Below are 25,615 nucleotides of genomic sequence, written 5' to 3' on the forward strand. Positions count from 1 at the left end.
ACTTCTAGCAGCTTTGTTAGTCTTGTTAAACAGCTCAGAAAAACAAGTTTGAGTTTATTCACTTTATTGAACTTTTTAAATCATCTTTTAATAGTTTACATGTGTTTTACCTAGAACAGCCCTTAGCGCCCCTCATATCCTAGCACTTTACAGCACTTGTTACATAATGAATAATGTCTTATAACACCTTGATTTACTTTATTTTAGCTTTGTTATCAATTAATTTATTGGCTTCCGCGTTACTTCATTGCTTCGACGCATCCCACTCAGCTTCTGAAACAATACATACAAAATACATTAAAAACAACTAGTATGTATTCCCATAATCCAAACCTGCAGATTAAGATAGGAGAAAAAAGAAAAACAGCTATTTAACACTAGGGAAAACTATTCAAAAGGCCGCTGGCGCAAGTCATGATCAATGCTGATGGAAAGTTTTAATACCGCGACGTTTTGACTGCTGTACTGCTAGTATTCATCAGGCGACGAGGTTTACGTGCCGATATTGGTGCATCCCATAATGTCTAAAACAATAGAAATCAAAATGGCCGTCGTTTCGGTAAAAAGGTCTATTTCTTTTTCAAGGACGTTTCATGTACATGTTTGTCTTACACCTTCTTGCTTGTTAGCAAACGTTTGTTGCTAGCTGAAGAATGGGTGTGGCAAATATTGGCGAAGTGGTATCGCCAGTTCACTCAGCATATTCCTTTTACCCATGCTCCGTTTGAGCCATTACAAATTATGGTGATTAAATAAATAGATGAAGTACACAACTTACCTTAAACGCAAAGTTTACATGACTTTGAACAGTATGTGGCCGAGAAGTCAGGATGGAACCAGCAAAAGTCCTTGGTAGCTCTCTTTTGACACATACGTGCGTAGACAGGGTCATCAACGCATGGTTTTAAAGCTAGCAAAAGAAAATGGAGAGATAATATGTTTATATTTAACTCGATGTCATGAAATTTGCGTGCATTTTAAAATATTTACGATATAAAAATATTTAACAAAATTAATTAAAAAATATTTTGGCAATCACGAAACGGAAAATACATACCTGGTAAAAATACAGGTTCTGGTGGCGCTGTAAACACAAAAGAAAAAAAGATGAATACAGAAGGATAGATCATATGTAAAGTATAGCAACCGGGTGAGACTTCACCGCCCTTTCGTTTCAATCGTCTTTGTCACTTACTATTCACCGCAATGAATATTCAGTATTTAACAATTATTCCACGAGCGCGCGTTGAACATGAGATGGTATCGATCTCATATCCAACAAGCGCGAGTGGAGTAATTGTTTTATTAAAAACGCCCAAAGAATTGCAATATTTGAGCTCCCAAGCTGTTTTCGTTGACGCGTATCGCCTACCATATTTGTGGTCAATGGTATATGAGCTAAGATACCATTGCCTGTTAACCAATTAAAACTGCACTGCATATCTGTACATGCGAGTAGGAAAAAATATTGATGTGTCAATTTACGAAGCTTGTCAGCTTGTTTCCGTAAAATACTAAGGGCGCTTTCCATTAGTCAGAACTGGAAGGCCAGACCGGTATATTCGAGAAGAAAATTCCGTTTTAGGTCAAATTTTTCCTCTCAAATCAGTCAGTGCATAAATATGATACACTGTCGTGGTGGATTTGTGGAAGAATCTCGTTTAAAAGGGACCACTTAGCATTCAAAAACCACCGGCCGGCCAGTTCTGCCTAGTGGAAAGCTCTTGCAATTTGCAGATGGCCATTTACGAATAAACTTTTCTGGTGTTTGGAGGCAGTAATTGAAAGTTTGTTGCCCTATAGCGCGGTACCCTGACATAAAATTTATACATTTATACGTTTGCCTGCGGAGACAACATGGCGTCGCAAAGACCAGAATCCAAACTCTGAAGTTTTTGAGGTTAATTAAACTTGTGAACGTGATACTAGACTCAGAACTGGTTGATATCGCATTTTCCATAGTTACTTTCCAAAGTTTAATATGAGTATATAAACAGGAGGTCCTCACATCAGATAAGAGGATAAATAGAAATAAAACTTTTGTCGCGTCTTTTTTCTTTTTACGCGGTCTGCAAGTTGGTGGTCTGGAGCCGAGTAAATTATTGGCGGTCAGCTTGAACGAGGACTGGAACCGAGAAATATTCGGAACCGCTCGTATCTCTTAGTTTATGACAAGGGATGAAACTGTAAATGACAGCCTTCAAATTTGACAAAAATTCGCAGCCAAATATCTGTCTAAATTTTACTATACTTACTCAGCAGACAGGAGAAAGGTTAAACAAGACATCCATGAGCTTATTTTGCCCAATTGTTTCTAAGGTATACAATATTTTGGCGTCGTCTTTGATTTGGTTCCATTTTCCTACCAGTTGGGGGTCACGGAAGTAAGAATTTCGATTCATTGATTGACAGATTAATGGCGGAAGTAAATGATATTGTTTGTTCTGATTGGTGCTTTTCAATTCCGGAAGTTTTTTCTTTTTGTTTAGGAATTAGAATGATCGACTGAATATTTAATTTAGTTCTCAGATGCGATTTGTAAAATATGCAAAGATTTAGTGCACGTGTAGAACGGTGGTTGCTAATTGAACCTCTTGCTAGGCGTCGCTCATCGTTGCCGATGAAACACATCGGCCGCGGACAAGATTTAATTTTTTTTACCTACCATTCTGTTATTTTGAATTTACTTGTCGAGGAAAACACCGCCATTTCTCAAACTCATCACCATTAAGCCAAATCGAGAATTGCAAATCAGAAGGTCACAAAACAAAAGGCGTAATTAGCTGAACACTGCCTGCACATTCTATGCAAAACAACAACGTGAATGGATAAATTCAGGCTATACTTTTTACAGAACGTGTTAATTTACAGAAATTTTTATTCAGATTTGAACACTGCTTTTAATATCCAACTACAGGGCGAAAAGCATGATTGACTAGTTTCTTTCAATTTTTTTAAACTTTACGCTTCCTTCAACTCAAGGCCGCCGCCGAAGTTTTTAAGCAAACTATATGTAAGGATTTAAAGAACTTTAGAGTTTTGGGGTGGTATTGAGACTATACCTGACAACTCGGGAAGACATTAAGCCATTTTGCACGCATTGCTGTCTCTTCCGCAAGTTACATTTTTACTTCCGGTTGTAAGATGGTATTCCACTTCCGTGACCCCCAACTGGCAGAAAGATCGAACCATGAAAGCTGAGAGTTTCACCCCTTGTCACTATATAGCACTCGTAGCTTGATCGGTTCGTCCCGAGAATTAATATTTACGAATGTTCCTCCCATCCCAGACCCCACACTTTTCTTGATTTCAGACCTCCAACCTGCTAGACCGAGTATTAAACATTCAAAATGGCCGATTTACGTAAAAAACGCGACGATAACAAGTAAGAAGTATTTTTTTATTTATCCGGGTATTTATCCGGGCTCCCTGTGTATATATCGTTAATAGAAGGCGTCTTAATTACTTTTAGTTAACTGTCAATATAAAGCCATCTCTATTACATGCGTCAAGTTTATAACTACTTACTGCAGTAATGTTGGCTTAGGTCGTCAAGTATCCCCTGCAAGTGCCCTTGGATGTTCTTAGCATCCACAACATCCTCGTCACGGTCTGTCATCAATCTTAGTCTACGTTCATCCTTTTTAGTGCCAATACCAACAGCTAGCACACGAACACCTGCGTCTCGTAAGGGCCTGGAGGTTGGCTTCAAGCCCCTGGCTCCGCTTGACTGGACACCGTCAGTTAGTATTATATCAATCTTATACACACCCGGCCTGGCAGCCGGTAAGGCTTGATCGATTGCAATTTTTAGGGCCTTGTCGATTCGTGTTCTGCCGCCCATACTCGGTAGTTGCTGCACAGCATCCTGAAACTTGTCCACTGTCTCGTATTGTTCAAACTTAGCTACCTGTGAGGCTGTGGAGCTGAACAGAACCATGGCTGCTCGATTGTTACCTGGTGCTTTATCCAAGGTCATCACTAATTTCTTGACTACTTCCTTTGCATCGTTAAATTCTGATTCAACACTGCCTGAAGAGTCCACGATAAATACCACATCCGCTGGACACGCAGGAACTGAAAAGTAAGAAAGTTATAATAACTTATAATCAATTTAACGCTTTTTAGGAGTCCTTAGTTTTGAATTCGGGAACTGGGTTATACTTATTTTCTATAATAAAGCTTTATTGGGAAACATAATAACAATAAGGAATAGAACATTAAGAATCATATTTATTATATAGCCGCGAGTGTTTTACTGGAAAATAGACCACTCGTAAAATTCATACGAAACTGCATCCGGGACTGTAGTGGTGTATTTTCCATATCCTCACTAGGGTGGATATCGATGACGTCATTTCCCGCCTTTGCACGGTTGTTTGTGCAAGGCTGCCAAACGCCGATTGGAAATGGTGAGCTATCGATTCTTCAAGTTTAATGATGCCAAAATAAAATGTTGTACTGAGGAGCAGGAAAATGCTAACACGAAGAAGAAAACTTCATATGACTTGAAATTATTTAAAAGAGCTTCTTGCTTGTGGAGAGTCAGACGAAATGAGGGAAAATCAAGAAATTCCAGCTGCCGAACTGCAAGACTTCGCGATCAGAAATCAGAAAAGCGGTGAGTTTTAGCAGAAACAGATTTCAAAACGGCGAATTATTTATTGTCAGTGACATTGATGAAAGCTAATAAACAGACTGTTTTTACAATTACGTTATACATCTTCTGAAAGCTTCAGTTCGCGAAATTTTGCCTTTCAGTTTGGCAATTTGCCCAATTGTTATATTTAGCCGTGCTCGTGTTTATGTTCTAACTTTTACTTCATGCATGATTTTTGTCTAAATAAAAAAAAGAAAATTACACGGAGGCTTGAAGATATGAATTTTATTTTCTCGTGGTAAAAGCAATATTTTGCGAATGAGCGCAGCGAATGAGTAAAATATTGCTTTTACCACTCGAAAATAAAATCCATATCTTCGCGCCGCCGTGTAATATCCTCTATATATATAACGTAAAATTATAGTAACTTTAGTAACTTAAGTCGAAAAATTGGCAATTTTTTCAAGTTTATCATTTGTAATCCGTCTTAATCTTCGTCAGTCGAAACCATCCTAATTTATTTTTGGATGTCCTTTGGTGTTTTTCCATGTTAGAAAACTGTTATTTTGAGGTTTAATTCAATTTTTAGCTAATCAGAAAAATGACTTGAAATACCATGATATTGCTCCTTTAAGCAATACATTTGTTTAGTATTGGAAACGTTCAAAACAAATTTTCGTGACTTGATACGTGACACCAAACAAACAATTCAACGCGAAATTGCTCTTTCAGTGAGTGACCTTTTAGCATTGTACACTACTCACGATCTATATTAATAAATATTATATTATTATTATTATTAAATTATTATTATTATTATATTGATCGAAAATAGGATTTATCTTCACTAGGTTCAATCTTTTTCTTGTTTGTCCATCAGAATACTTTTACCGTGTTGCATCCACTATTTTCACAATCGAGGCTGAGATTTTTCACGCATTTTTCCAATGGAACTAAGATTGTAGTACAATTTGGACTGCAAAAAGGGATTTGCAGCCACCCCTGCGCCTTCCTGGTCCAGTACCCTCTCTACCGAACCCTATACAGTATCGTTGTTCTAGCGTCCCAGGGAAAGAAAGGAAACAATAACTTGAAAGAGTATCGACTTGCCAGGGCATTTCTGCACATTGCACGAGATAGTCTTTACAGCAGGTCCCCATCTGGTACAATTTCTTCCACCGTTAGATGGCGGGGGATTGGTGCAGGTTCTTTTCAGTGTTTGTATCCCAACTCCACACGTCGCACTGCACTCAGACGCCGGAGACCAATTAGAGTAGTTTCCGTCTACAGGGGCTAAGAAAAGGAACGAGAACACGTCAGTTATATTGTAACATAGCGAGACGTTTACTGCTGTGGAATGGAGCTTAAAAAGCCCATTCGCTAGGCATCTTATAGATTTTAAGAAGACACTTAATTACAATCAGTTTAATGTTTCTTCCTTTTAAATTCTATCAGTGTTCGCGTTATAACTATTCATCTATCTATGCACCATCATAATATCAAGATTTTCTTATATGTAACAATCCCAACTTACCACAGACGAACTCTTTAAAATCTTCATAAAGCTTGTTCGACAGGACTGTAAAATTGCTATAAAGAACCACTTTTCCTTTTTTACCAGCTGTCTGTTTCATTTTGTCCATGTTGTTCGCTGCGTCTTGGCCAATTCCAATAACCTTGATAGTGACATCTTTAGCCTGCGTTAATAAATGGCAGCGCATTTTAGAACGTATATCATAATGAGGGTTGCGCAAAATACTTTCTTCGCGAAATTTAGAGAAAGCAGGGCATCTAAAAGAAAAATCATTAGCTTTCTTGAATTGACACACATCAGTCCTCGATGCTGCCGTTTTCCGTTGGACGTTCGTACGAGAAAATGAGTGGTTTTGTGTTTGTCGTGAATTTGAATTTTTTCTCTATTTTTTATGAGGGATTAATTTGAGAATTCCATGAAAATGAAACAAAATGAAAGGCAACCTCGTTTCTCGTTTGTCGTTTGCCATATTACGCCATGCTTAATCTCTCTCATATTGATCACAATTACCTCAGGGTTCGTTTAAAGGGTAAAACTTGCAATATGTAGGGGTGTAAATTTCAGATTTTTGGTCTCATTTAGGGTATTTCGGGCAATACAGCAAAAATTTTAGCCTTCAAAGTCTCGTTGTTCGAATAAATGTACGAATGTAAATTCCATTTTTCTTTATTTTGGTATCTTTTAGGGGACAAGAAAAGCTCCAGCCAAGCTCAGATTGCACTCTTCTTTTCATAGTTTTCAACGAGCATCCCTGCCCCTTTCAAATGGAAGTCTCCCAGGGGCTCAAAAAAGGGTGTTTCACAGAAGGTAAAATCAAGTAAACTTAAGTAGAAGTACCTCCAAATCTTTTGTCAATTTCGCAAACGGAATTTGTGGTTCCTTATCCCAACTAGCAATATACGGTATTCCATCAGTAAAGATTAGCATAACATTCCTGGCATTTGGTCTGTCTCCTCCTTCCCTGGTAAACAAATCGTTCAACGCCAGATTCTCAGCCAAATCTGTTCGAGTTCCCTCTCTTTTTGGAACAACTTTTAATGCATCAGCCACGCTACTCTTCACGTTCTTTGCATTGTGGTAATTCGTGTTTGAAAAGTTGTGGTGAACTGTTGCACTATCACCAAAAGTGACAAGAGCAAAGTGATTGGCAGCTGCAGACACACCAAGTTTGTCCACCAACGCATTGACGATATCTACCAGCTGATGGCGGTCAGCTTCCTTCATACTTTGAGATATATCACCCAGAATGGCGATATCCATGATCTGATGACACTCATCTAAATTGAATAAGAAATCAACATTGTTCTGTATCTTTGCAGCATACGCGTATACTTGTTGCGCGTACTCTTTAAATTAAAAATAAATGCGACAAAAAAAAACCGAATCACCAAGGAAAATATTATAAGAAATATGATAAGAAATATTTCCTGTACTGCCACTGAGCAACTTTTTATCAAGCAAGTTTTATCATGCAAGCTCACTAGTTCGTCCACTGTGAGTTAATTACACTGAAAAAAATGAGAGAGCTGCCTCAAAACAAGATATATTCTCTTACACATGAAACATACAAAAACTAATACAAAAACTTATCGTTTTCTTTTGTTTATGTCATATAGAGGCGATTTTAGTGTACAATTTCCGTTAATGGAACTGTGATAACTAGCAAAAGGTTGAGCTAGCTTATCTCTTTTTTAATTGCGACGATTATTTTGATCTTGGACGGTAACCCCTGGTCGGCAAAAGTTCACTTTCAGCTAATAGCAAAGCACAGCTAATGGTTTTGACTTATCATATTTGTGTTTTAACCCTTTTTGCCGACAAAAAAGATAATGGAAAATTAATTTTGATCGGGAAGTTGGACAAATACCCACAATGCACGTATTAAATGCGGTTCATGTAAAGCAGAAATCATTACCTTCATCCGATGATGCCAAGTCTCTCCGCGGTAGACCTGAAATGAATAACAGCGTGTCAATGGGGCATTAGCGTAGAATCAGTTAACAGCAAAAGCAAACAACGTTTTATCATCAGAACATCTGAAGGACTGTGCGTAAAACACCACATTAAGTCAAAATACATGTACATGCAAGGTAGATTCTTTTTAAAAAATATATTTTGTTGAACTGAAGAATGGATTTTCGTAATCTGTTTTCCATCTTTTGTTTCCACGTTCCGTATCCGCTAAATAAATCATTTGCTTTCATAAGGCTGACAGAACATACCACTGCCAGTTATACGTTGACAATGACATAATATTGTGTATTAAGTTAGCCAATTATCACTCTCTCAAAACGTCATCAAACTTATCATTATCAAAACAGAAAATACAAACTTACCATAACTATCGCATATTAAGAGAAAAACGAGGAAAAAGAACGAACCAGTGAAGTTTCCCATCTCAGTTAGAACGTCTACACCTTCCTTTCAAGTACAAACTGTAAAATAAGTGTAACATCAAGAGAAATGTTTCAGTTCTAATTGCGCAATTAGCTTTAAAACTTGGCCATCTTAACAATTTGGTGCAGATCGCGGCTACATCAAACATCAAAAACCAATTCAGCCATCTCCGAACGACTTTTCCTGAGGGAAGTTTAATTTTCTCGAATCTCAGATATCTCAGAATCTCAAATATTGAGATTCTCGGGAAACAAAATTAACTGGTTTCCGGAGGGATCCAGTCATTGTAAGTATTTTGTTGTATAGCACGACGATGACTTAGAAAAAAGGCGGTCGTCGGTCAACATTCGCGGGCAACATTGCATTAATACCCTATGACGTCATAGAGTTTGTAATGTTGCCCGCTCAGGCTTTGCGGGAAACAATTTTTACTGTAAGATGCAATACAGCTCCAACCATTTGTGTTTGAATAAAGTATTATTATTATTATTATTATTATTATTTTTATTATTATTAATTTTATTTCTCTATTTCTAAAATATTTACAATGGCTAAAAATACATTCTGACTTAAATTTGAGCATACATTATTATTATTATTATTATTATTATAACTTGATGTGACTTTTTCTTCGGGCGTCCTGGGAAAAAAAGCGGTCAACAACAAACGCGAAAGATATGAAAACAAGGTAGATACGCCCGAAGACAAAATAAACGCTCCGCTGGAAGTAGATGCACCGAACACAGATCGCTAAGGGAGGGAGGGCGGGGCGCGACATTTAAACTGTAGTCGTGGTGTTTTACCGTCGAAAGACCTAGAACTGTGGTGCACGTTGAAGGGAATGGTTAATATTGCATTGCTACACCAATGGGAGAGAGGCATTCAAATGACTTTGAATAGTCCCACGTCAAAGATTTAATGGCACGGAAACAATCCTTGACCTCGATCGATCAATCAATCAATAAAATTTATTTACCCTTAGAGCTGACGTGGGCTGACTAGGACCCTAGCAAAACATATGTTTATATGATCATCACAAAATGATCTGATGACATGTGAAATTAAAGCAGCTCAAATTCCCTGGTCGCGATCCATGGGTTTCCTCGCCAACTTTTCTCCCGCACTGCTTTGTAAACTTCCATCTACCTCCAAACTTCAAACTCAATCGATTTTGAATTACAATTTTTTTTGGTTTAAAAGCATTGTCAAGACTATACTGACAAAACATTAAATCGGAATTTAAATTGATATTCTTGACAAGCTCTTTTGAATCCAGTCCAATTTTTGGCTTATGCGCATGCGCCAAAGTACACTTTTGTACATTTCTTCGTGAAATCCTCATTAAAATCTTCCTGCACTGTGGGCAAGTGATTTTTAAGCAAAGTTAAGGGAAATTCAGGATCGCAGCACCAAAAATTCACGGGGTTACGAGCCTTCAATCTTTCATAGGCGACCATTGAATACATAAACTTTTGTAGCTTTTTCTGCACCAACAAAGCGCTAAACATTTTTAAGCCGTATCTGAAGCTTTTTTGAGAAGCTCTTGAAAATTCACCGTTCTCACTTTCTGCATTGTAACATTTTTTGCATTATTTAAGCTTTCGAAAGTTCGACACACACGACCCAGGCAATATTAAAATCAAGGTGATCGCGGCGATGCTTTCTTAGTTGAGTTTCTCTTGTCTATTTAACAAAGTTTAGAAATATTTTCATAGTAGTCCCAGGCTTAACCCGTATCCAGTATTTATCTTTTCACGAAAAAAACTGTACCAATTAATCGTAGAAATAAAACGTTTGAAGTTTAGATCATTGTCTCTATCAATCGAACCAACTGCCAAACTGTTTTTTAAAATCCAATAAACTCTCGAACTCCGTTTAAAAGAGGTTTTTATACAAATGCTTATTTTATAATTCTAAGGGACTGGTCAATAAGTATAGGGGGTGGGCCGGAGCAGAAAGGGGGTGGGTCATCAGTTTTTGAGCCCTCGAAAAGGGGTGGGTTATGTAATTTTGATCACACGTAGGGGGTGGGCCATCTTATTTATTAACTAACTTTAAACTTTTATAGTTCCAAGAAAAAAATTTCTCCATGTGAGCATTTTTTAATGAATTTCTAGCGGTTTCAGAAGTCCCAAATATAAAAATTTCCAGGGGGAGCATGCCTCCTGTCCCCCCTAGATGGCTTGTGATCATAACATCAGGTTTGCCTGTCTCTCTTCAACCTGCATAGATTCACGCTGGGCTTTAAGCAGTCTAATACCAGTAAACTCAAACACTTTGCAAAATATGAATGATGGACAGTGGTTGTAGTTTCTGTTATCAATTTCTGTATAAAAATTTGAACTCTTCAATAGTTGTTTATGGATTAACATTACATACTGTTTCAGTTTTCGCATATGTTTGTGTCTAAATTTTCCCTTGGACTTTACATACAAATATGTAGAAAACTTACAAAAGACTAGCATAAGAAGTGATAAATTCATTCTTCTTTGCTGTGTTATGAAACGGGAAAGACGTACATGGGACAGCAGTGTCCATCATGGAGAATTAGGGTAGTATATGTAGGGAATTTCACTTAAAAAACTGATGTCAAATCAAAAACCTCCAGCTCCTGACAGATAATAAAGAAATGATTGGTTCCTTGATTTTTTAGCAAAGGGGGTGGGTCATGTAATTTTTAACCTCCTATCAGGGGTGGGTCAGTCAGTTTTGAGCCAAAAGGAAGGGGTCGGTCACAAATTTTCGAGCCACCGCTTTTCCATTGCTTACACACACTGCAGTTAGAACTGTTTAATATCGACATACAAAAATTTCTAAGCATTCATTCCATCATTAATGCGCAGTTCACATATATGTCTTTCATATGTTCACTATGTACAACAATACAATACAAATAAAAATGTGCGGGTTGTAGCCAGGCATGTTAAAAATTCGAATTAATAAGTTGACACTGGCTAAAAATATTGTTTTTGGACGTTTCGGCCATGCTTGCACAAGGATATCGTCGCAGAAAGGAATGGTTTACCCTGCTAGACGACTGACTGAATGTTGTTATTTACCCGGAGTTGACTTTGTAGCAAGCAGTTAGCAGATTAGCTGTTTACGAGTTCGTGACTATAATGTTTTACTGTGTTTTTGCGTAACTGAGGGATTTGGTGTAATGGGGACGACAGCCACTCGATTTGTTTAGTGATTACACTCTTACGAGGTCACTTGGCGCAAATCGCCCTCCCAGTTTGGAGACGTCTAACCTAAGGAAGACTCCATTGTCACCAGAAGCAGAAAAGTTCAGACGAGTGCAGGATGCGTGAGTTCTTCACAAGAGACTCTAGTTTTACTATTAAAATGGACATGTCGTTTAAGTAATTGTCACGTTATATTGTGGGCTTTTGTTAGATAGCTTTATTTTTGTTTAGCTCATATGGGGACATAATGAGCAAAAGGAGGGGCGAATGTGACAGTGTCACTTTGCTTGGTTTTGAACAGAATTTCGAAATAAGTTTAGCGATAGTTTTTGTTGTACTGTTGTTTTATTTTTATCCGTGACCTGTTACGCAATGTTGCAGACGTGAGCAGATCAGTTTACTCTCACCGTCTAGAAAGTTGTTGCGTTATTGTGTAGATTACTCTAGAGGTCAGATCACGTAATTATATGATTTAACTCGCTTACTATTGTGCAGGTCTGTGTTGCCTTTACTGTAGGAGTGATTAAGTGGGTAAACACCCAGTTCCTTTAGGTAAATCCTGTGTGTGGGTTTACTGGCCATGTTTCTGTTTTCTGTTGTCAACACTGTTAGTCATCAGTTAGACTTTGGTCAAGGGCGTTGAGTAATCCAAGTGAGTTCCAGTTCCGGTCACATAGACAAATGTGTACTGTAGGATTTGGGTATAAATACAAGTAGTTTTGTGCAGTTTATTCGAGTTAGCTGTGGAGCTTAGCTCCCCAGAGGTGCTTGCTAGACCTCTGGTAGATTGCTGTTTGTGCCGTTGATCAGGCGTATCAAGAAATGGTTTACCTAAGTCTGAATAAAAACGCCTTGTATTACCCGAAGTACGAAAACAACCACGCTAAACTTTTTATTCATACTTGTGAAGGCGCGAAACAACGCTTTGAACTCGAAACCACGCTTAACTTTTTATTGATTCTTGTGAGGACCCGAACCCACGCTTTAAACACGAAACTTTGATCTACTGTTTATTGTTACTTGCATTTGTGAAGACCCAAACCAACGGCATGAACACCAAATTTTAACTTTTTATTGATACTTGTAAAAACGCGAACCAACGCTTTGAACATGAAACCTTAACTAGAGATGCGAACCAAGTTGAACGCTTTGAACACGAAACCTTGCTTAACTTTTTGTTGATACTTATGAAAACGCGAACCAACGCCTTCAACACTAAACTATGGCTTTGGTTAACTTTTTATTGACACTTGTGAAGACCCTAACCAACGCTTTGAACACGAAACCTTGCTTAACTTTTTATTGATACTTGCGAAGACCCAAACCCGCGCTTTGAACACCAAAGTTTAACTTTTTATTGATACTTGTAAAGACGCGAACCAACGCTTTGAACATGAAACCTTGCTTAACGTTTTATTGATACTTTATGAAGACGCGAACCAACGCTTTGAACACGAAACCTTGCTTAACGTTTTATTGATACTTTATGAAGACGCGAATCATCGCTTTGAACACGAAACCTTGCTTAACATTTAATTGATACTTATGAAGACGCGAACCAACGCTTTTAACACGAAACATTGCTTAACTTTTTTACTAAAAGAACTAATTAATCCGAGTGACGGCGTAAAGGCACAGTGCGCTAAAACGGTGCATAAATTTCGCATCCTTGACTACTATATTTACAAGTAAAATATCCGCAGCCATTCAAATAAACACAAAACTATAAAAATATGACATGTGAATTTTACTCTTTTAAAGGATTCCTTCGAATATCTTTTTAACATTTAAAGCTTAAAAGGGCTAAAAACGATCGATCTTCTCAGGATCGGTCAGGACATATCTTGCCTAATAGATTATTGGCTAAAAACGTCCACACGTTTCCTCACTAACAGAATCCAAGAAGAAGAAATTCTAGCATGAACAGTTTTCTTTGACTTTGTTGATGTACGATTTTGCTATAATTTTTTTTATTTGCGGTCGGCTTTGCAAGAGTAAAATATGTTTTGGAGCCTTGTAACGAGTTCCTGAGGATAGTTCTCACTCAAAAGAGTGAGAACTATCCTCATGAACTCGTTTGACATGGCTTTAGAGCACGAAAACGCGAGCAACCATACTAACTAGCTCAGTGTTAATATTGCAAAACTTGCCACAAACATGACTCACCGCAGTGGGATTTTCTCGTTCAGGTGTTTTCTTCTTCTGTAATAAGCCTTCGTTACTGGTTAGCTCTCTGTGAAGACCTGAATGCAATCGGTGGCTTTCTGTGCTTTACGTGGCCCTCGATAGTATCGATCAAATATAAAATTGGCATATGTCAAGAACGAAAATTGTGTTTAATTGCTGGTTTCAGCTATCTTGACTTACTGGCGCCAGTTGGGCCTGCAAACAGCGCATGCTTAGTTGCATTCACCTTCCCATAAATATAGAATTTTCGCCGAGTTCAAAAAACTGCAAATTCTCACTTATCATATAATCTTCAACAAAAGTATAAGCAGCCATAGAGAGTGTGAATACTAGCAGTTATTTTTGTATTTTGAAACTCAAATTTAAGGCTAAAACAAGGCGAAAATAACGCTCAAAAAATTTCATTTTCTTAAAATAAATTAACAAACACTACGAAGTAATGATGACGAAGCAGGGGTGCCAGTTGTTACCTACGAATATCATTAGTTAAGTTCAGAAGACTTTGTTGACATCTTAAATTAAAGGATACATAACGTGACTGTTTAAAAGCACATAGTAAGTGAAACGGAGACGAAACGTTTATCTGAATTGTCTCACATGACATGGCGCTAATTGTTCACCATTACAGGTCACGAAATGAGAAGGCGATCAATGTTGTTTTTCTAACGAAACCGGGTTTAGCGAGAAATAAATTATTTGAAATGAAACCTACTATTTGGAAACTAGGAAACTGTTTCACGATTGCAAATCACAATTTTTGGAGGGTGGCGATATTGGTTTTGAGTCGATGCATTATTTTGGTAAATTTCTGATAAGCTGATTTTTTCCCATAGCAACATATTCCCATTTTACAAAATTTAAAAGGTCTGTAATTGATCCAGTGCTTTGTTTGCTTTTGGGTTCCAAGTAGGGATAGCGAAGGAGGTTTGTTTATGGTTACATTTAAAAATAATTGGTTAAGTTCAGGGAAAGCTTGTGATAATGTTGACATTCGAGTTTCAAGGAAAAATAACGTGACTGTTTAAAAGCAAATGAGAAGGACAGTTAATTACAACCTAATGTGACTTTTCAAGAAAATACTTTCTCGCAAACAGACGAAGCATTTATCTGAATGGTCTCACATGACATGGCGCTAATTGTTCACCATTACAGATCACGAAATGAGAAGGCGATCAATGTTGTTTTTCTAACGAAACCGGGTTTAGCTAGTAATAAATTATTTGAAATAAAACCTACTATTTGGAAACTAGGAAACTGTTTCACAATTGCAAGCAGTTCAGAAAGCTTTTGTTTGCTTTTAACTTCTTGAGCAGACTTGTTTGCTTCTCACATCGTCAGTTAAACCAGTTTTAGAACAAACAACACAAATGTCTTCTTTTGTGCCTGTCCCTTTTAAATCTTACAGAAATGAGAGAGCCATCAAGGGCCTTGAGTATAATTTCCCACAAAAAAGAGAAGAAAAGCGCAATTTTAACACACGCCACAGCGCGCGTCAGCTGCACACGGCGCACGAAACTGACGTCAATACAATAAAAGAAACCCATTCAGTGCACACAAGCATGATGCAATTTTTCGCCGCAATAAACGTCAGCCAGAATCGATTTCCTGCAAGTGACACGAGTCGCTCGTTCCGAGCCATTCCTCGGCAAGTGTCATTTGTTTTCCTTCGCGCGCGCGTTCACAGAAATAAATCCCGTGCGATCTCCTGCGATTTCAAAGGTGATTTTACTCAAGTGGTCTTTCGCGCTTGATTTCAACGCGATTTTATTTAAGGAACTATAAATGCAAAGAAAAAAACGAGCGACTTAGGGCAAGTCTATGTAATACGTAGAAAGAACATGAACAAACTTGAATAAAAGTGCTTAGTCTTAATCTTACCTCACCTGACTTTCTCTGGGAAACACACAGTCTGAACCGACTAAAATAAGGACTGTTATTTAAAAACCCAATTGACGAAGTGGGATATGCTAAAACTGTTGTCGCATTTTTCTATTGGTTGCTGATTACACTTCGACTTTCCTGATTGGTTGCCTTGAAATGGTAACTTCTGTCCTTCTGTTGTTCTAGAGATACATGTAAACTCTTTCATATCCTTGTGCATGAAAATTTCGCTTCTTTGGCAACGTATGAAGTTCACAAGCACGTTAAAAGGCGGGCAAGTCTGATGAACAGTCATACACATAAATTGTGTGTGGTTAAATTAAAGAATGTTACATTTTAATAAGATCCGAAAAATACTAAATAGCAGCCAGCAGTTTTTATGATCCGAATGTTTAATAATTGGGTTTTATTCATATTTTTTGCTGTATTGTGTATGTTGCGAACCCGTTAACTTTATTTAATTTTGCGTGTGTGTTTGCGTGTGTTTTTACGGTTGCGTGAAATTCTTTGGCAACGGCAATGATTCCACAAACATGTAAAAAGACAGGCGAGGCTGAAGTAAGGCCATACTTATTCTGAACTATACGTGGTAAAAATAAATAAATTTTACTTTGTTGTACGAAAAATACCAAAATAGTAGCCACCAGTATTCATAATTAACATGTCTACACAAAGGGTGTAATTCATTATCATTCGAGGTCACGTGATGCCGCGGTTCTGAACACACGCTTTATCAAGTGCTCCGCAAAATCAGCACTTTATTTCAAAATTAACTAAGGAACTACCAACTTTTTCGACCATTTTATTTGCTGACTTGTTGCGTTAAAGCATGCCCGACCCAGTGGACCCAAAAACTGAGAAAAACAAGAGCGAGAAGAAAAGGCTCAGAGTGAGCTCAACTGAAGACAACGAAGACAGCGACGCCATTGTTGAACTGACGGTGTCGGAATTTCAACGCATCATCACCAGAGTTACAAAAGTTGAGGAGGAGGCGAAACACCGCGAGGCACGTATCGCTCATCTGGAGAAAGAATTAATACTGGCCAAAGAAGAAATTAAGAATATTAAAACCACATCAACAGAGCTTGGAGAGTCTCTCCAATTCACACAGAGGGAACACGAAGAGGTTTTCGAACGCATTAACGAGTGCGAACGCGAACAAGCTGCACACGACAACGACATAATTAAGCAAGAAATCTATAGTCGCAGATGGAATTTGATATTCTACAAAATACCCGAGCGACAGGAGGAAAACTGCAAAGCGTTGGTTAAACAAGTTCTCATTAAAGATCTCAAAATGGATCCGTCAGAAGTACAGTCAGTTATGTTCTGCGGTGTTCACCGTTTAGGAAAACGCAGCAGAGGTCGAACAAGGCCCTTAATTGCCCGCTTCACATGCCGTGCCGACAGAGACAAAGTCTGGAAGCTACGACGAAACCTCAAAAACTCTCATGTAAATCTCGGAGAAGATCTTCCGAAGCGCGTCCAAGATTTGAGAAAAGATGTCCTAGTCCCGGCTATGAAGAGAGCGAGAAGAGATCCAAGAAACAAAGCGCATGTAAACGGGGACAAACTTATTGTCAACGGAAAAGCCTACTTTCATTTCAACATCCCTGCCCGCTGGCTAAACGCCGAACAAGAAGATCAAGACGCGGAACATGACGAAGAATCACCGGATATAAACGCTTCGGCGACAGACTTTACATACGAAACAACGGTCGAGTAAGTACTAACTTTCACGAAGCGAACCTTCGTAACACTTATCTACTTATTTATTTGTTTGGTTCCTATTTAAAAAGTAGACCTTTTTTTCCTGTGCGGAGCACCGCTAGATTTTGTCTATAAAATATTATTCCTTGATGACCAACACGCACACCGATTACCGAATTTGCGTTCAGGCCTTTAGAGCCTATTTTATTTTACTTAAAATTATTTCTCGTGGTAATAGTTGTTTCAATGTTTTTGTTCTTTGGCTTTTTAGTTTTGTTTGTATATCATATACTGCTTCCACCTTATGCAAATTCTACCAGATTCATCAAATACCATCTGAAAATGCTAAATTCTTTCTTACACCTTTGCAAATTTATAACCATTCAACAACTATGACGAATCAACCTACTTTTCCTATCTACAAATCCCCAAGAGGAATGTTGTCAAAGGTACATCATGTTTTCTGGTCTTCAAAAGATGCCATTGTTACTTTTTCTTTGGAATATTCACACTAAACCTGAAATGTCTCTCTCTTAATGTAAGAGGGCTAAATAAATCGATAAAAAGACGCTCCATCTTTAGGTGGCTTCACAAACAAAATAAGGATGTTATCTTTCTTCAGGAAACGTACAGCTCCAACGAAACCGCTAAAATCTGGGAAACAGAATGGGGCGGAAAAGTTCTTTTTAATCATGGAACATATCACAGCAGAGGAGTAATGATCCTATTTAACCCCAAATTAGATTGCCAAATTGACGAGGTAGTCCGAGATAAAAACGGAAGGTTTCTTAGCACAAAGATCACTCTTGATGATTGTCAAATCGTTTTAACCAATGTTTACGCTCCAAACGACACTAACCAACAAGTTCTCTTTTTTAAGGAGATTCAAAAATCTCTCAGCAAGTTCGCGCAAGAGAAATTTATTATTGGTGGTGATTTTAACTGCGCTCTTTCACCAAGTGACAAAGAAGGAGGGAATCCTACTTCAAAAAAACAATCCGTCATTAAAGAAATCGATAATTTATGTCACCTTTACAGTTTGTGTGACATTTGGCGCTCCTTAAATCCGACTGCAAAACAATTTACATGGAGAAACAAGTCTTTTAAGGTCCAGTGTCGCCTAGATTACTTTCTAATATCGAAAGAGCTTAGTAGCACTACAATCAAATGTGATATTTTGTACGCTCCAAATACAGACCATTCTGCGATACAATTACATCTATTAAGCGAAGAGTTGAAACAACAAAAGGGACCTGGCTTTTGGAAATTTAACTCTTCCCTTCTTGAAGATAAGCAATACGTTTCTGACTTGCGCAAAAACTTAACAAACTTCATAGAAAAGTACCGAGACGTTGAAGACTTAGGCCTAAAATGGGATCTTGTCAAAATGGAAATTAGAGGTTTTACTGTCAAATTTTCAAAAATCAAAGCAAGAAGAAGACGAGATGAAGAAGTTTTCCTCCAAAAGAAAATCAACGAATTATTTACAAAAGCCGAAAAGAATAGAAACAACAGGCCAATAATTTGTGAACTTAATTCTACTCGAGCTCGTCTAGAAAAAATAATGGCACTTAAAACTCGCGGCACCATCATCAGGAGTCGCGCAAGATGGCATGAACAAGGAGAACGCAACAACAAATATTTTTTAAACCTTGAAAAAAGAAACCACTCCAGAAAGTTAGTCTCTAAACTGAAGCTACCGAACGATTCTGTCATAACTAACCAGTTTGACATTTTAGAAGAACAAAGTAAATTTTATAAATCGCTATATACCTCGCAACACGCGGAAAATGTTAAGAAACCGGAAGAGGGCGTTTTCTTTAATCCCAGCAACATCTCAGCTTTATCGGACCATGAACAGGCTCTATGTGAAGGTTTGATTACAGAAAATGAGGCTTTCAAAGCACTCAAAGAATTTGCAGCAGCCAAAACTCCGGGTACCGATGGTCTGTCGACTGAATTTTTAAAATTTTTCTGGCCTGAGCTTAAATCTCTAATTGTTGAAAGTTTTAATTATGCTTTTCTTAACGGTTCCTTGTCGATATCCCAACGACGAGGTATAATTTCGCTTATTCCCAAAAAAAATAAAGACAAAACCATCCTTGAGAACCTAAGACCAATATCTCTTTTAAACGTTGATTACAAAATTCTCACTAAAGTTTTGGCTAATCGTTTAGAAAAGGTATTACCTAAAATAATAAATCCCGACCAAACCGGTTATGTGAAAGGGCGATACATTGGAGAAAATATCAGATTGATCCAAGATTTGATGTTCCATTTGGATAAAGAAAATTCGCCTGGCATCGCCGTTTTTGTCGATTTCCGGAAAGCCTTCGACACAATTGAGTGGAACTACCTGGAGAAGGCTCTCACACTCTTTAACTTTGGGCCCGATTTCCTACAATGGTTCAAGACTGTATATTCAAATATTTCTAGCTGTATTCTCAACAATGGTCACGCTTCTCACTTCTTTTCTTTAACTCGTGGAGTGAGACAAGGCTGTCCAATATCAGGCCTTCTTTTTGTTATTGGTCTTGATCTTCTCGCAAGAGCCATCAAAAATCACGATCTTATTAAAGGAATTACAATAAGAAACCATGAAATAAAAACCACCATGTATGCAGATGACACCACAGTCTTTCTTAGCGATACAGAATCTGTTCCCCATTTACTCGAACTGCTAAACCAATTTAAGGTTGTCTCCGGCCTAGAAGTCAATTCCACCAAAACCGAAGCTATGTGGCTCGGCAAATGGAAAAATAGATGTGATACACCTTTCAATTTTAAATGGCCCGTCGACCCGATCTGCGCTTTAGGCGTCTTCTTTTCCTACGACACCACAAAAGCGGATAAGCTTAACTTCGACGAAAAGTTGCGAAGTATGGAAAAAGTTTTGAATATTTGGAAAAATAGGAAACTGACTTTAATTGGCAGAATAAATATCGTTAAAACTCTAGCCTTATCCAAATTAATTTTCAACAGCTCTAACCTCAGTTTACCAAAGGACTTGCCTGACACGATCAACAACATGATTTTTAATTTTATTTGGGAAGGTAAACCTCCCAAAATAAAGAAAACTACAGTCATAGGACAAAAAAACAAAGGCGGCCTAAAAATGATTGACTTTAAGGTAATGGAAACCGCTTTAAAAATCTCATGGATTAACAGGATACACCAAAACTCTTCCTCCTCCTGGAAAATTCTCATTGAACATTTCTTTAGGCAACATGGCGGCCTTTCTTTCCTATTAAACTGCAGATACAATTCAAGGCAACTTGATCTAAACAATGCACCACCCTTTTACCAAGTGATATTAAAGCATTGGCAGGAAAACAAACATATTATCTCAGAAGACAATATTAAACGGCAAAATGAAATTATATGGAATAATAAAAACATCTTAATAAACAAACACATGATCTATTTAAAACAATGGCACCAAAGCGGCATTACCTTTATTAGCGACTTGCTTGATGATGATTTTGGTTTCTTATCGCATACCACATTTCAACAAACTTTTCAGCTGAAAATCCCGTTCACAACTTATTATGGTCTAATAAACGCAATTCCACCAAGCTGGAGATGCGAAATCAAAGCAGCAAAAGACCAATTTGAAAACGAAAATGCGTCGCAAGAATCCCCTTTACGCAATATTATTAACACCCGTTCTGTTTATGCAGCTATTACGGATCATTACTTCCAACCTCCAACTGCTGAACAAAGACTTCTACGGTATGGTTTCTCCCAAGAAAGCCTAAAAAATGTTTACAACTTCCCTTTTGCAATTACGATCGAAACAAAGCTTCAAATCTTTCAATATAAAATCATCCATAATATACTTCCTACCAGGTATTCGCTTTTTCGTATGAATTTATGCGACTCTGAAACTTGTCATTTATGTAAAACGCAGCCGCAAACATTGCCTCATCTACTCTACCGATGTCCAAAAATTTCTAATTTCTGGACTGCATTTCAAAAGTGGTGGTCCGAAAAACAACAAAATACAATTACTCTTTCAGAACGCGATATCCTTTACGGCTGGCATGACAACGCCATACAAACAAAAGATATTTTAAATTACATATCACTTGTAGCTAAGTATTATATCTTTTGTACGACCCAAGACTGCGATGATGTACCTTTTGACGGCTTTCCTCCTTTTCTAAAAAACAGATTGGATACTCTACAACATATTGCAGTTAGAAATAAAACTATTAACAATTTCGAATTAAAGTGGAAAGACTTTATGTAAGCTTATTTCCTTGTTTATTTATTTTATATTTTTTCATTTACTTTATTTTCCTATGTACCTGTACCTTTATTTTCATATGTAAATTGTAACAGTTTATAAACTACGTAACTTAATTGTAACTTACGTCTGCTCTTTTTTTTTCTTACACTGTAACATTTGTACAATGTTAAAATGGCAATAAAGATATTAAAAAAAAAAAAAAAAAAAAAAAAAAAGGGTGTAATTCATACTTTTTTGTTGTATTGGGTCTATTTTGAAACTGATAATTTTATCTTATTTTGCGTGTATGATTTAAGGTATTGACACGTTATCCTGTTTCAAGCACGCAAAGTGTAATTTGTAAAGTGTAATGTTAACAATAATTTATTTTCCTAAGTAACAAGCAAGAGTCTCATGGGCTCGTTAGAAAGTGTGCGTGTATCGAATATCAACTTGGAATTTTGCAGGCAGGCGAAACTAAAATATAGCCATACACATTTTCTGAAAGATATGTGGTTAAATAAAAGAATGTTTTGTAGAAAAATGGAACATATTAAACAAGCAGCCATCAGTATTCATGATAACCATGATAGCGCAGTGGTGAGAGCGCTTGCTTCTTTCTTTCTTCCGGGTTCTCCGGTTTTCCTCCCTCCACAGCCAACACTTTCGATGTCCAATTCGATCGGGAATCCGAGGGTCACACGTTTGCCAGTCGCAAGACGGTTACGTACAACCCTCTTTAAGCAAAGTCGATTTATTTGTTTAGTTTATTTTATTTTATTTATTTATTGTTATTTTCATCTTTTCCAAAAGCAAATCCCGCCTGTTCCTGGTGCAGAGCGTTTTCGGTAATTCTTTCTGGGACCCGAACCCACGCTTTGAACACGAAACCTTGATCTACTGTTTATTGTTACTTGCATTTGCGAAGACCCAAACCCGCGCTTTGAACACCAAATTTTAACTTTTTATTGATACTTGTAAAGACGCGAACCAACGCTTTGAACATGAAACCTTGCTTAACGTTTTATTGATACTTTATGAAGACGCGAACCAATGCTTTGAACACGAAACCTTGCTTAACGTTTTATTGATACTTTATGAAGACGCGAATCATCGCTTTGAACACGAAACCTTGCTTAACATTTAATTGATACTTATGAAGACGCGAACCAACGCTTTTAACACGAAACATTGCTTAACTTTTTTACTAAAAGAACTAATTAATCCGAGTGACGGCGTAAAGGCACAGTGCGCTAAAACGGTGCATAAATTTCGCATCCTTGACTACTATATTTACAAGTAAAATATCCGCAGCCATTCAAATAAACACAAAACTATAAAAATATGACATGTGAATTTTACTCTTTTAAAGGATTCCTTCGAATATCTTTTTAACATTTAAAGCTTAAAAGGGCTAAAAACGATCGATCTTCTCAGGATCGGTCAGGACATATCTTGCCTAATAGATTATTGGCTAAAAACGTCCACACGTTTCCTCACTAACAGAATCCAAGAAGAAGAAATTCTAGCATGAACAGTTTTCTTTGACTTTGTTGATGTACGATTTTGCTATAATTTTTTTTATTTGCGGTCGGCTTTGCAAGAGTAAAATATGTTTTGGAGCCTTGTAACGAGTTCCTGAGGATAGTTCTCACTCAAAAGAGTGAGAACTATCCTCATGAACTCGTTTGACATGGCTTTAGAGCACGAAAACGCGAGCAACCATACTAACTAGCTCAGTGTTAATATTGCAAAACTTGCCACAAACATGACTCACCGCAGTGGGATTTTCTCGTTCAGGTGTTTTCTTCTTCTGTAATAAGCCTTCGTTACTGGTTAGCTCTCTGTGAAGACCTGAATGCAATCGGTGGCTTTCTGTGCTTTACGTGGCCCTCGATAGTATCGATCAAATATAAAATTGGCATATGTCAAGAACGAAAATTGTGTTTAATTGCTGGTTTCAGCTATCTTGACTTACTGGCGCCAGTTGGGCCTGCAAACAGCGCATGCTTAGTTGCATTCACCTTCCCATAAATATAGAATTTTCGCCGAGTTCAAAAAACTGCAAATTCTCACTTATCATATAATCTTCAACAAAAGTATAAGCAGCCATAGAGAGTGTGAATACTAGCAGTTATTTTTGTATTTTGAAACTCAAATTTAAGGCTAAAACAAGGCGAAAATAACGCTCAAAAAATTTCATTTTCTTAAAATAAATTAACAAACACTACGAAGTAATGATGACGAAGCAGGGGTGCCAGTTGTTACCTACGAATATCATTAGTTAAGTTCAGAAGACTTTGTTGACATCTTAAATTAAAGGATACATAACGTGACTGTTTAAAAGCACATAGTAAGTGAAACGGAGACGAAACGTTTATCTGAATTGTCTCACATGACATGGCGCTAATTGTTCACCATTACAGGTCACGAAATGAGAAGGCGATCAATGTTGTTTTTCTAACGAAACCGGGTTTAGCGAGAAATAAATTATTTGAAATGAAACCTACTATTTGGAAACTAGGAAACTGTTTCACGATTGCAAATCACAATTTTTGGAGGGTGGCGATATTGGTTTTGAGTCGATGCATTATTTTGGTAAATTTCTGATAAGCTGATTTTTTCCCATAGCAACATATTCCCATTTTACAAAATTTAAAAGGTCTGTAATTGATCCAGTGCTTTGTTTGCTTTTGGGTTCCAAGTAGGGATAGCGAAGGAGGTTTGTTTATGGTTACATTTAAAAATAATTGGTTAAGTTCAGGGAAAGCTTGTGATAATGTTGACATTCGAGTTTCAAGGAAAAATAACGTGACTGTTTAAAAGCAAATGAGAAGGACAGTTAATTACAACCTAATGTGACTTTTCAAGAAAATACTTTCTCGCAAACAGACGAAGCATTTATCTGAATGGTCTCACATGACATGGCGCTAATTGTTCACCATTACAGATCACGAAATGAGAAGGCGATCAATGTTGTTTTTCTAACGAAACCGGGTTTAGCTAGTAATAAATTATTTGAAATAAAACCTACTATTTGGAAACTAGGAAACTGTTTCACAATTGCAAGCAGTTCAGAAAGCTTTTGTTTGCTTTTAACTTCTTGAGCAGACTTGTTTGCTTCTCACATCGTCAGTTAAACCAGTTTTAGAACAAACAACACAAATGTCTTCTTTTGTGCCTGTCCCTTTTAAATCTTACAGAAATGAGAGAGCCATCAAGGGCCTTGAGTATAATTTCCCACAAAAAAGAGAAGAAAAGCGCAATTTTAACACACGCCACAGCGCGCGTCAGCTGCACACGGCGCACGAAACTGACGTCAATACAATAAAAGAAACCCATTCAGTGCACACAAGCATGATGCAATTTTTCGCCGCAATAAACGTCAGCCAGAATCGATTTCCTGCAAGTGACACGAGTCGCTCGTTCCGAGCCATTCCTCGGCAAGTGTCATTTGTTTTCCTTCGCGCGCGCGTTCACAGAAATAAATCCCGTGCGATCTCCTGCGATTTCAAAGGTGATTTTACTCAAGTGGTCTTTCGCGCTTGATTTCAACGCGATTTTATTTAAGGAACTATAAATGCAAAGAAAAAACGAGCGACTTAGGGCAAGTCTATGTAATACGTAGAAAGAACATGAACAAACTTGAATAAAAGTGCTCAGTCTTAATCTTACCTCACCTGACTTTCTCTGGGAAACACACAGTCTGAACCGACTAAAATAAGGACTGTTATTTAAAAACCCAATTGACGAAGTGGGATATGCTAAAACTGTTGTCGCATTTTTCTATTGGTTGCTGATTACACTTCGACTTTCCTGATTGGTTGCCTTGAAATGGTAACTTCTGTCCTTCTGTTGTTCTAGAGATACATGTAAACTCTTTCATATCC

General features: G+C 37.5%; 1 protein-coding gene across 2 annotated transcripts in view; it reads right to left on the minus strand.

The window, feature by feature from the left end:
• Nucleotides 1-186: 186 nt before the first annotated feature.
• Nucleotides 187-25,615, minus strand: part of LOC144644782 (matrilin-1-like) — a 52,541-nt gene continuing 27,112 nt past the window's right edge. Inside the window, exons 1-11 of one of the 2 annotated variants that reach the window (XM_078504317.1) lie at nucleotides 23,503-23,618; nucleotides 13,883-13,997; nucleotides 8,471-8,569; nucleotides 8,050-8,085; nucleotides 6,972-7,411; nucleotides 6,135-6,297; nucleotides 5,711-5,893; nucleotides 3,529-4,077; nucleotides 1,058-1,084; nucleotides 779-910; nucleotides 187-273 (exon numbers count right to left, since the gene is read on the minus strand). In XM_078504317.1, coding sequence (XP_078360443.1) covers nucleotides 780-910; nucleotides 1,058-1,084; nucleotides 3,529-4,077; nucleotides 5,711-5,893; nucleotides 6,135-6,297; nucleotides 6,972-7,411; nucleotides 8,050-8,085; nucleotides 8,471-8,531 — 1,590 coding nt within the window. In that variant the 5' untranslated portion in view covers nucleotides 8,532-8,569; nucleotides 13,883-13,997; nucleotides 23,503-23,618 and the 3' untranslated portion in view covers nucleotides 187-273; nucleotide 779. Of the gene's footprint in view, nucleotides 274-778; nucleotides 911-1,057; nucleotides 1,085-3,528; nucleotides 4,078-5,710; nucleotides 5,894-6,134; nucleotides 6,298-6,971; nucleotides 7,412-8,049; nucleotides 8,086-8,470; nucleotides 8,570-13,882; nucleotides 13,998-23,502; nucleotides 23,619-25,615 lie in introns of those variants that run through there. The other variant, XM_078504318.1, reaches the window with a different exon arrangement.

Source organism: Oculina patagonica, chromosome 2 (genome assembly GCF_052425735.1).
Source record: "Oculina patagonica isolate OP01 chromosome 2, crgOcupat, whole genome shotgun sequence".
Taxonomy (NCBI): domain Eukaryota; kingdom Metazoa; phylum Cnidaria; class Anthozoa; order Scleractinia; family Oculinidae; genus Oculina; species Oculina patagonica.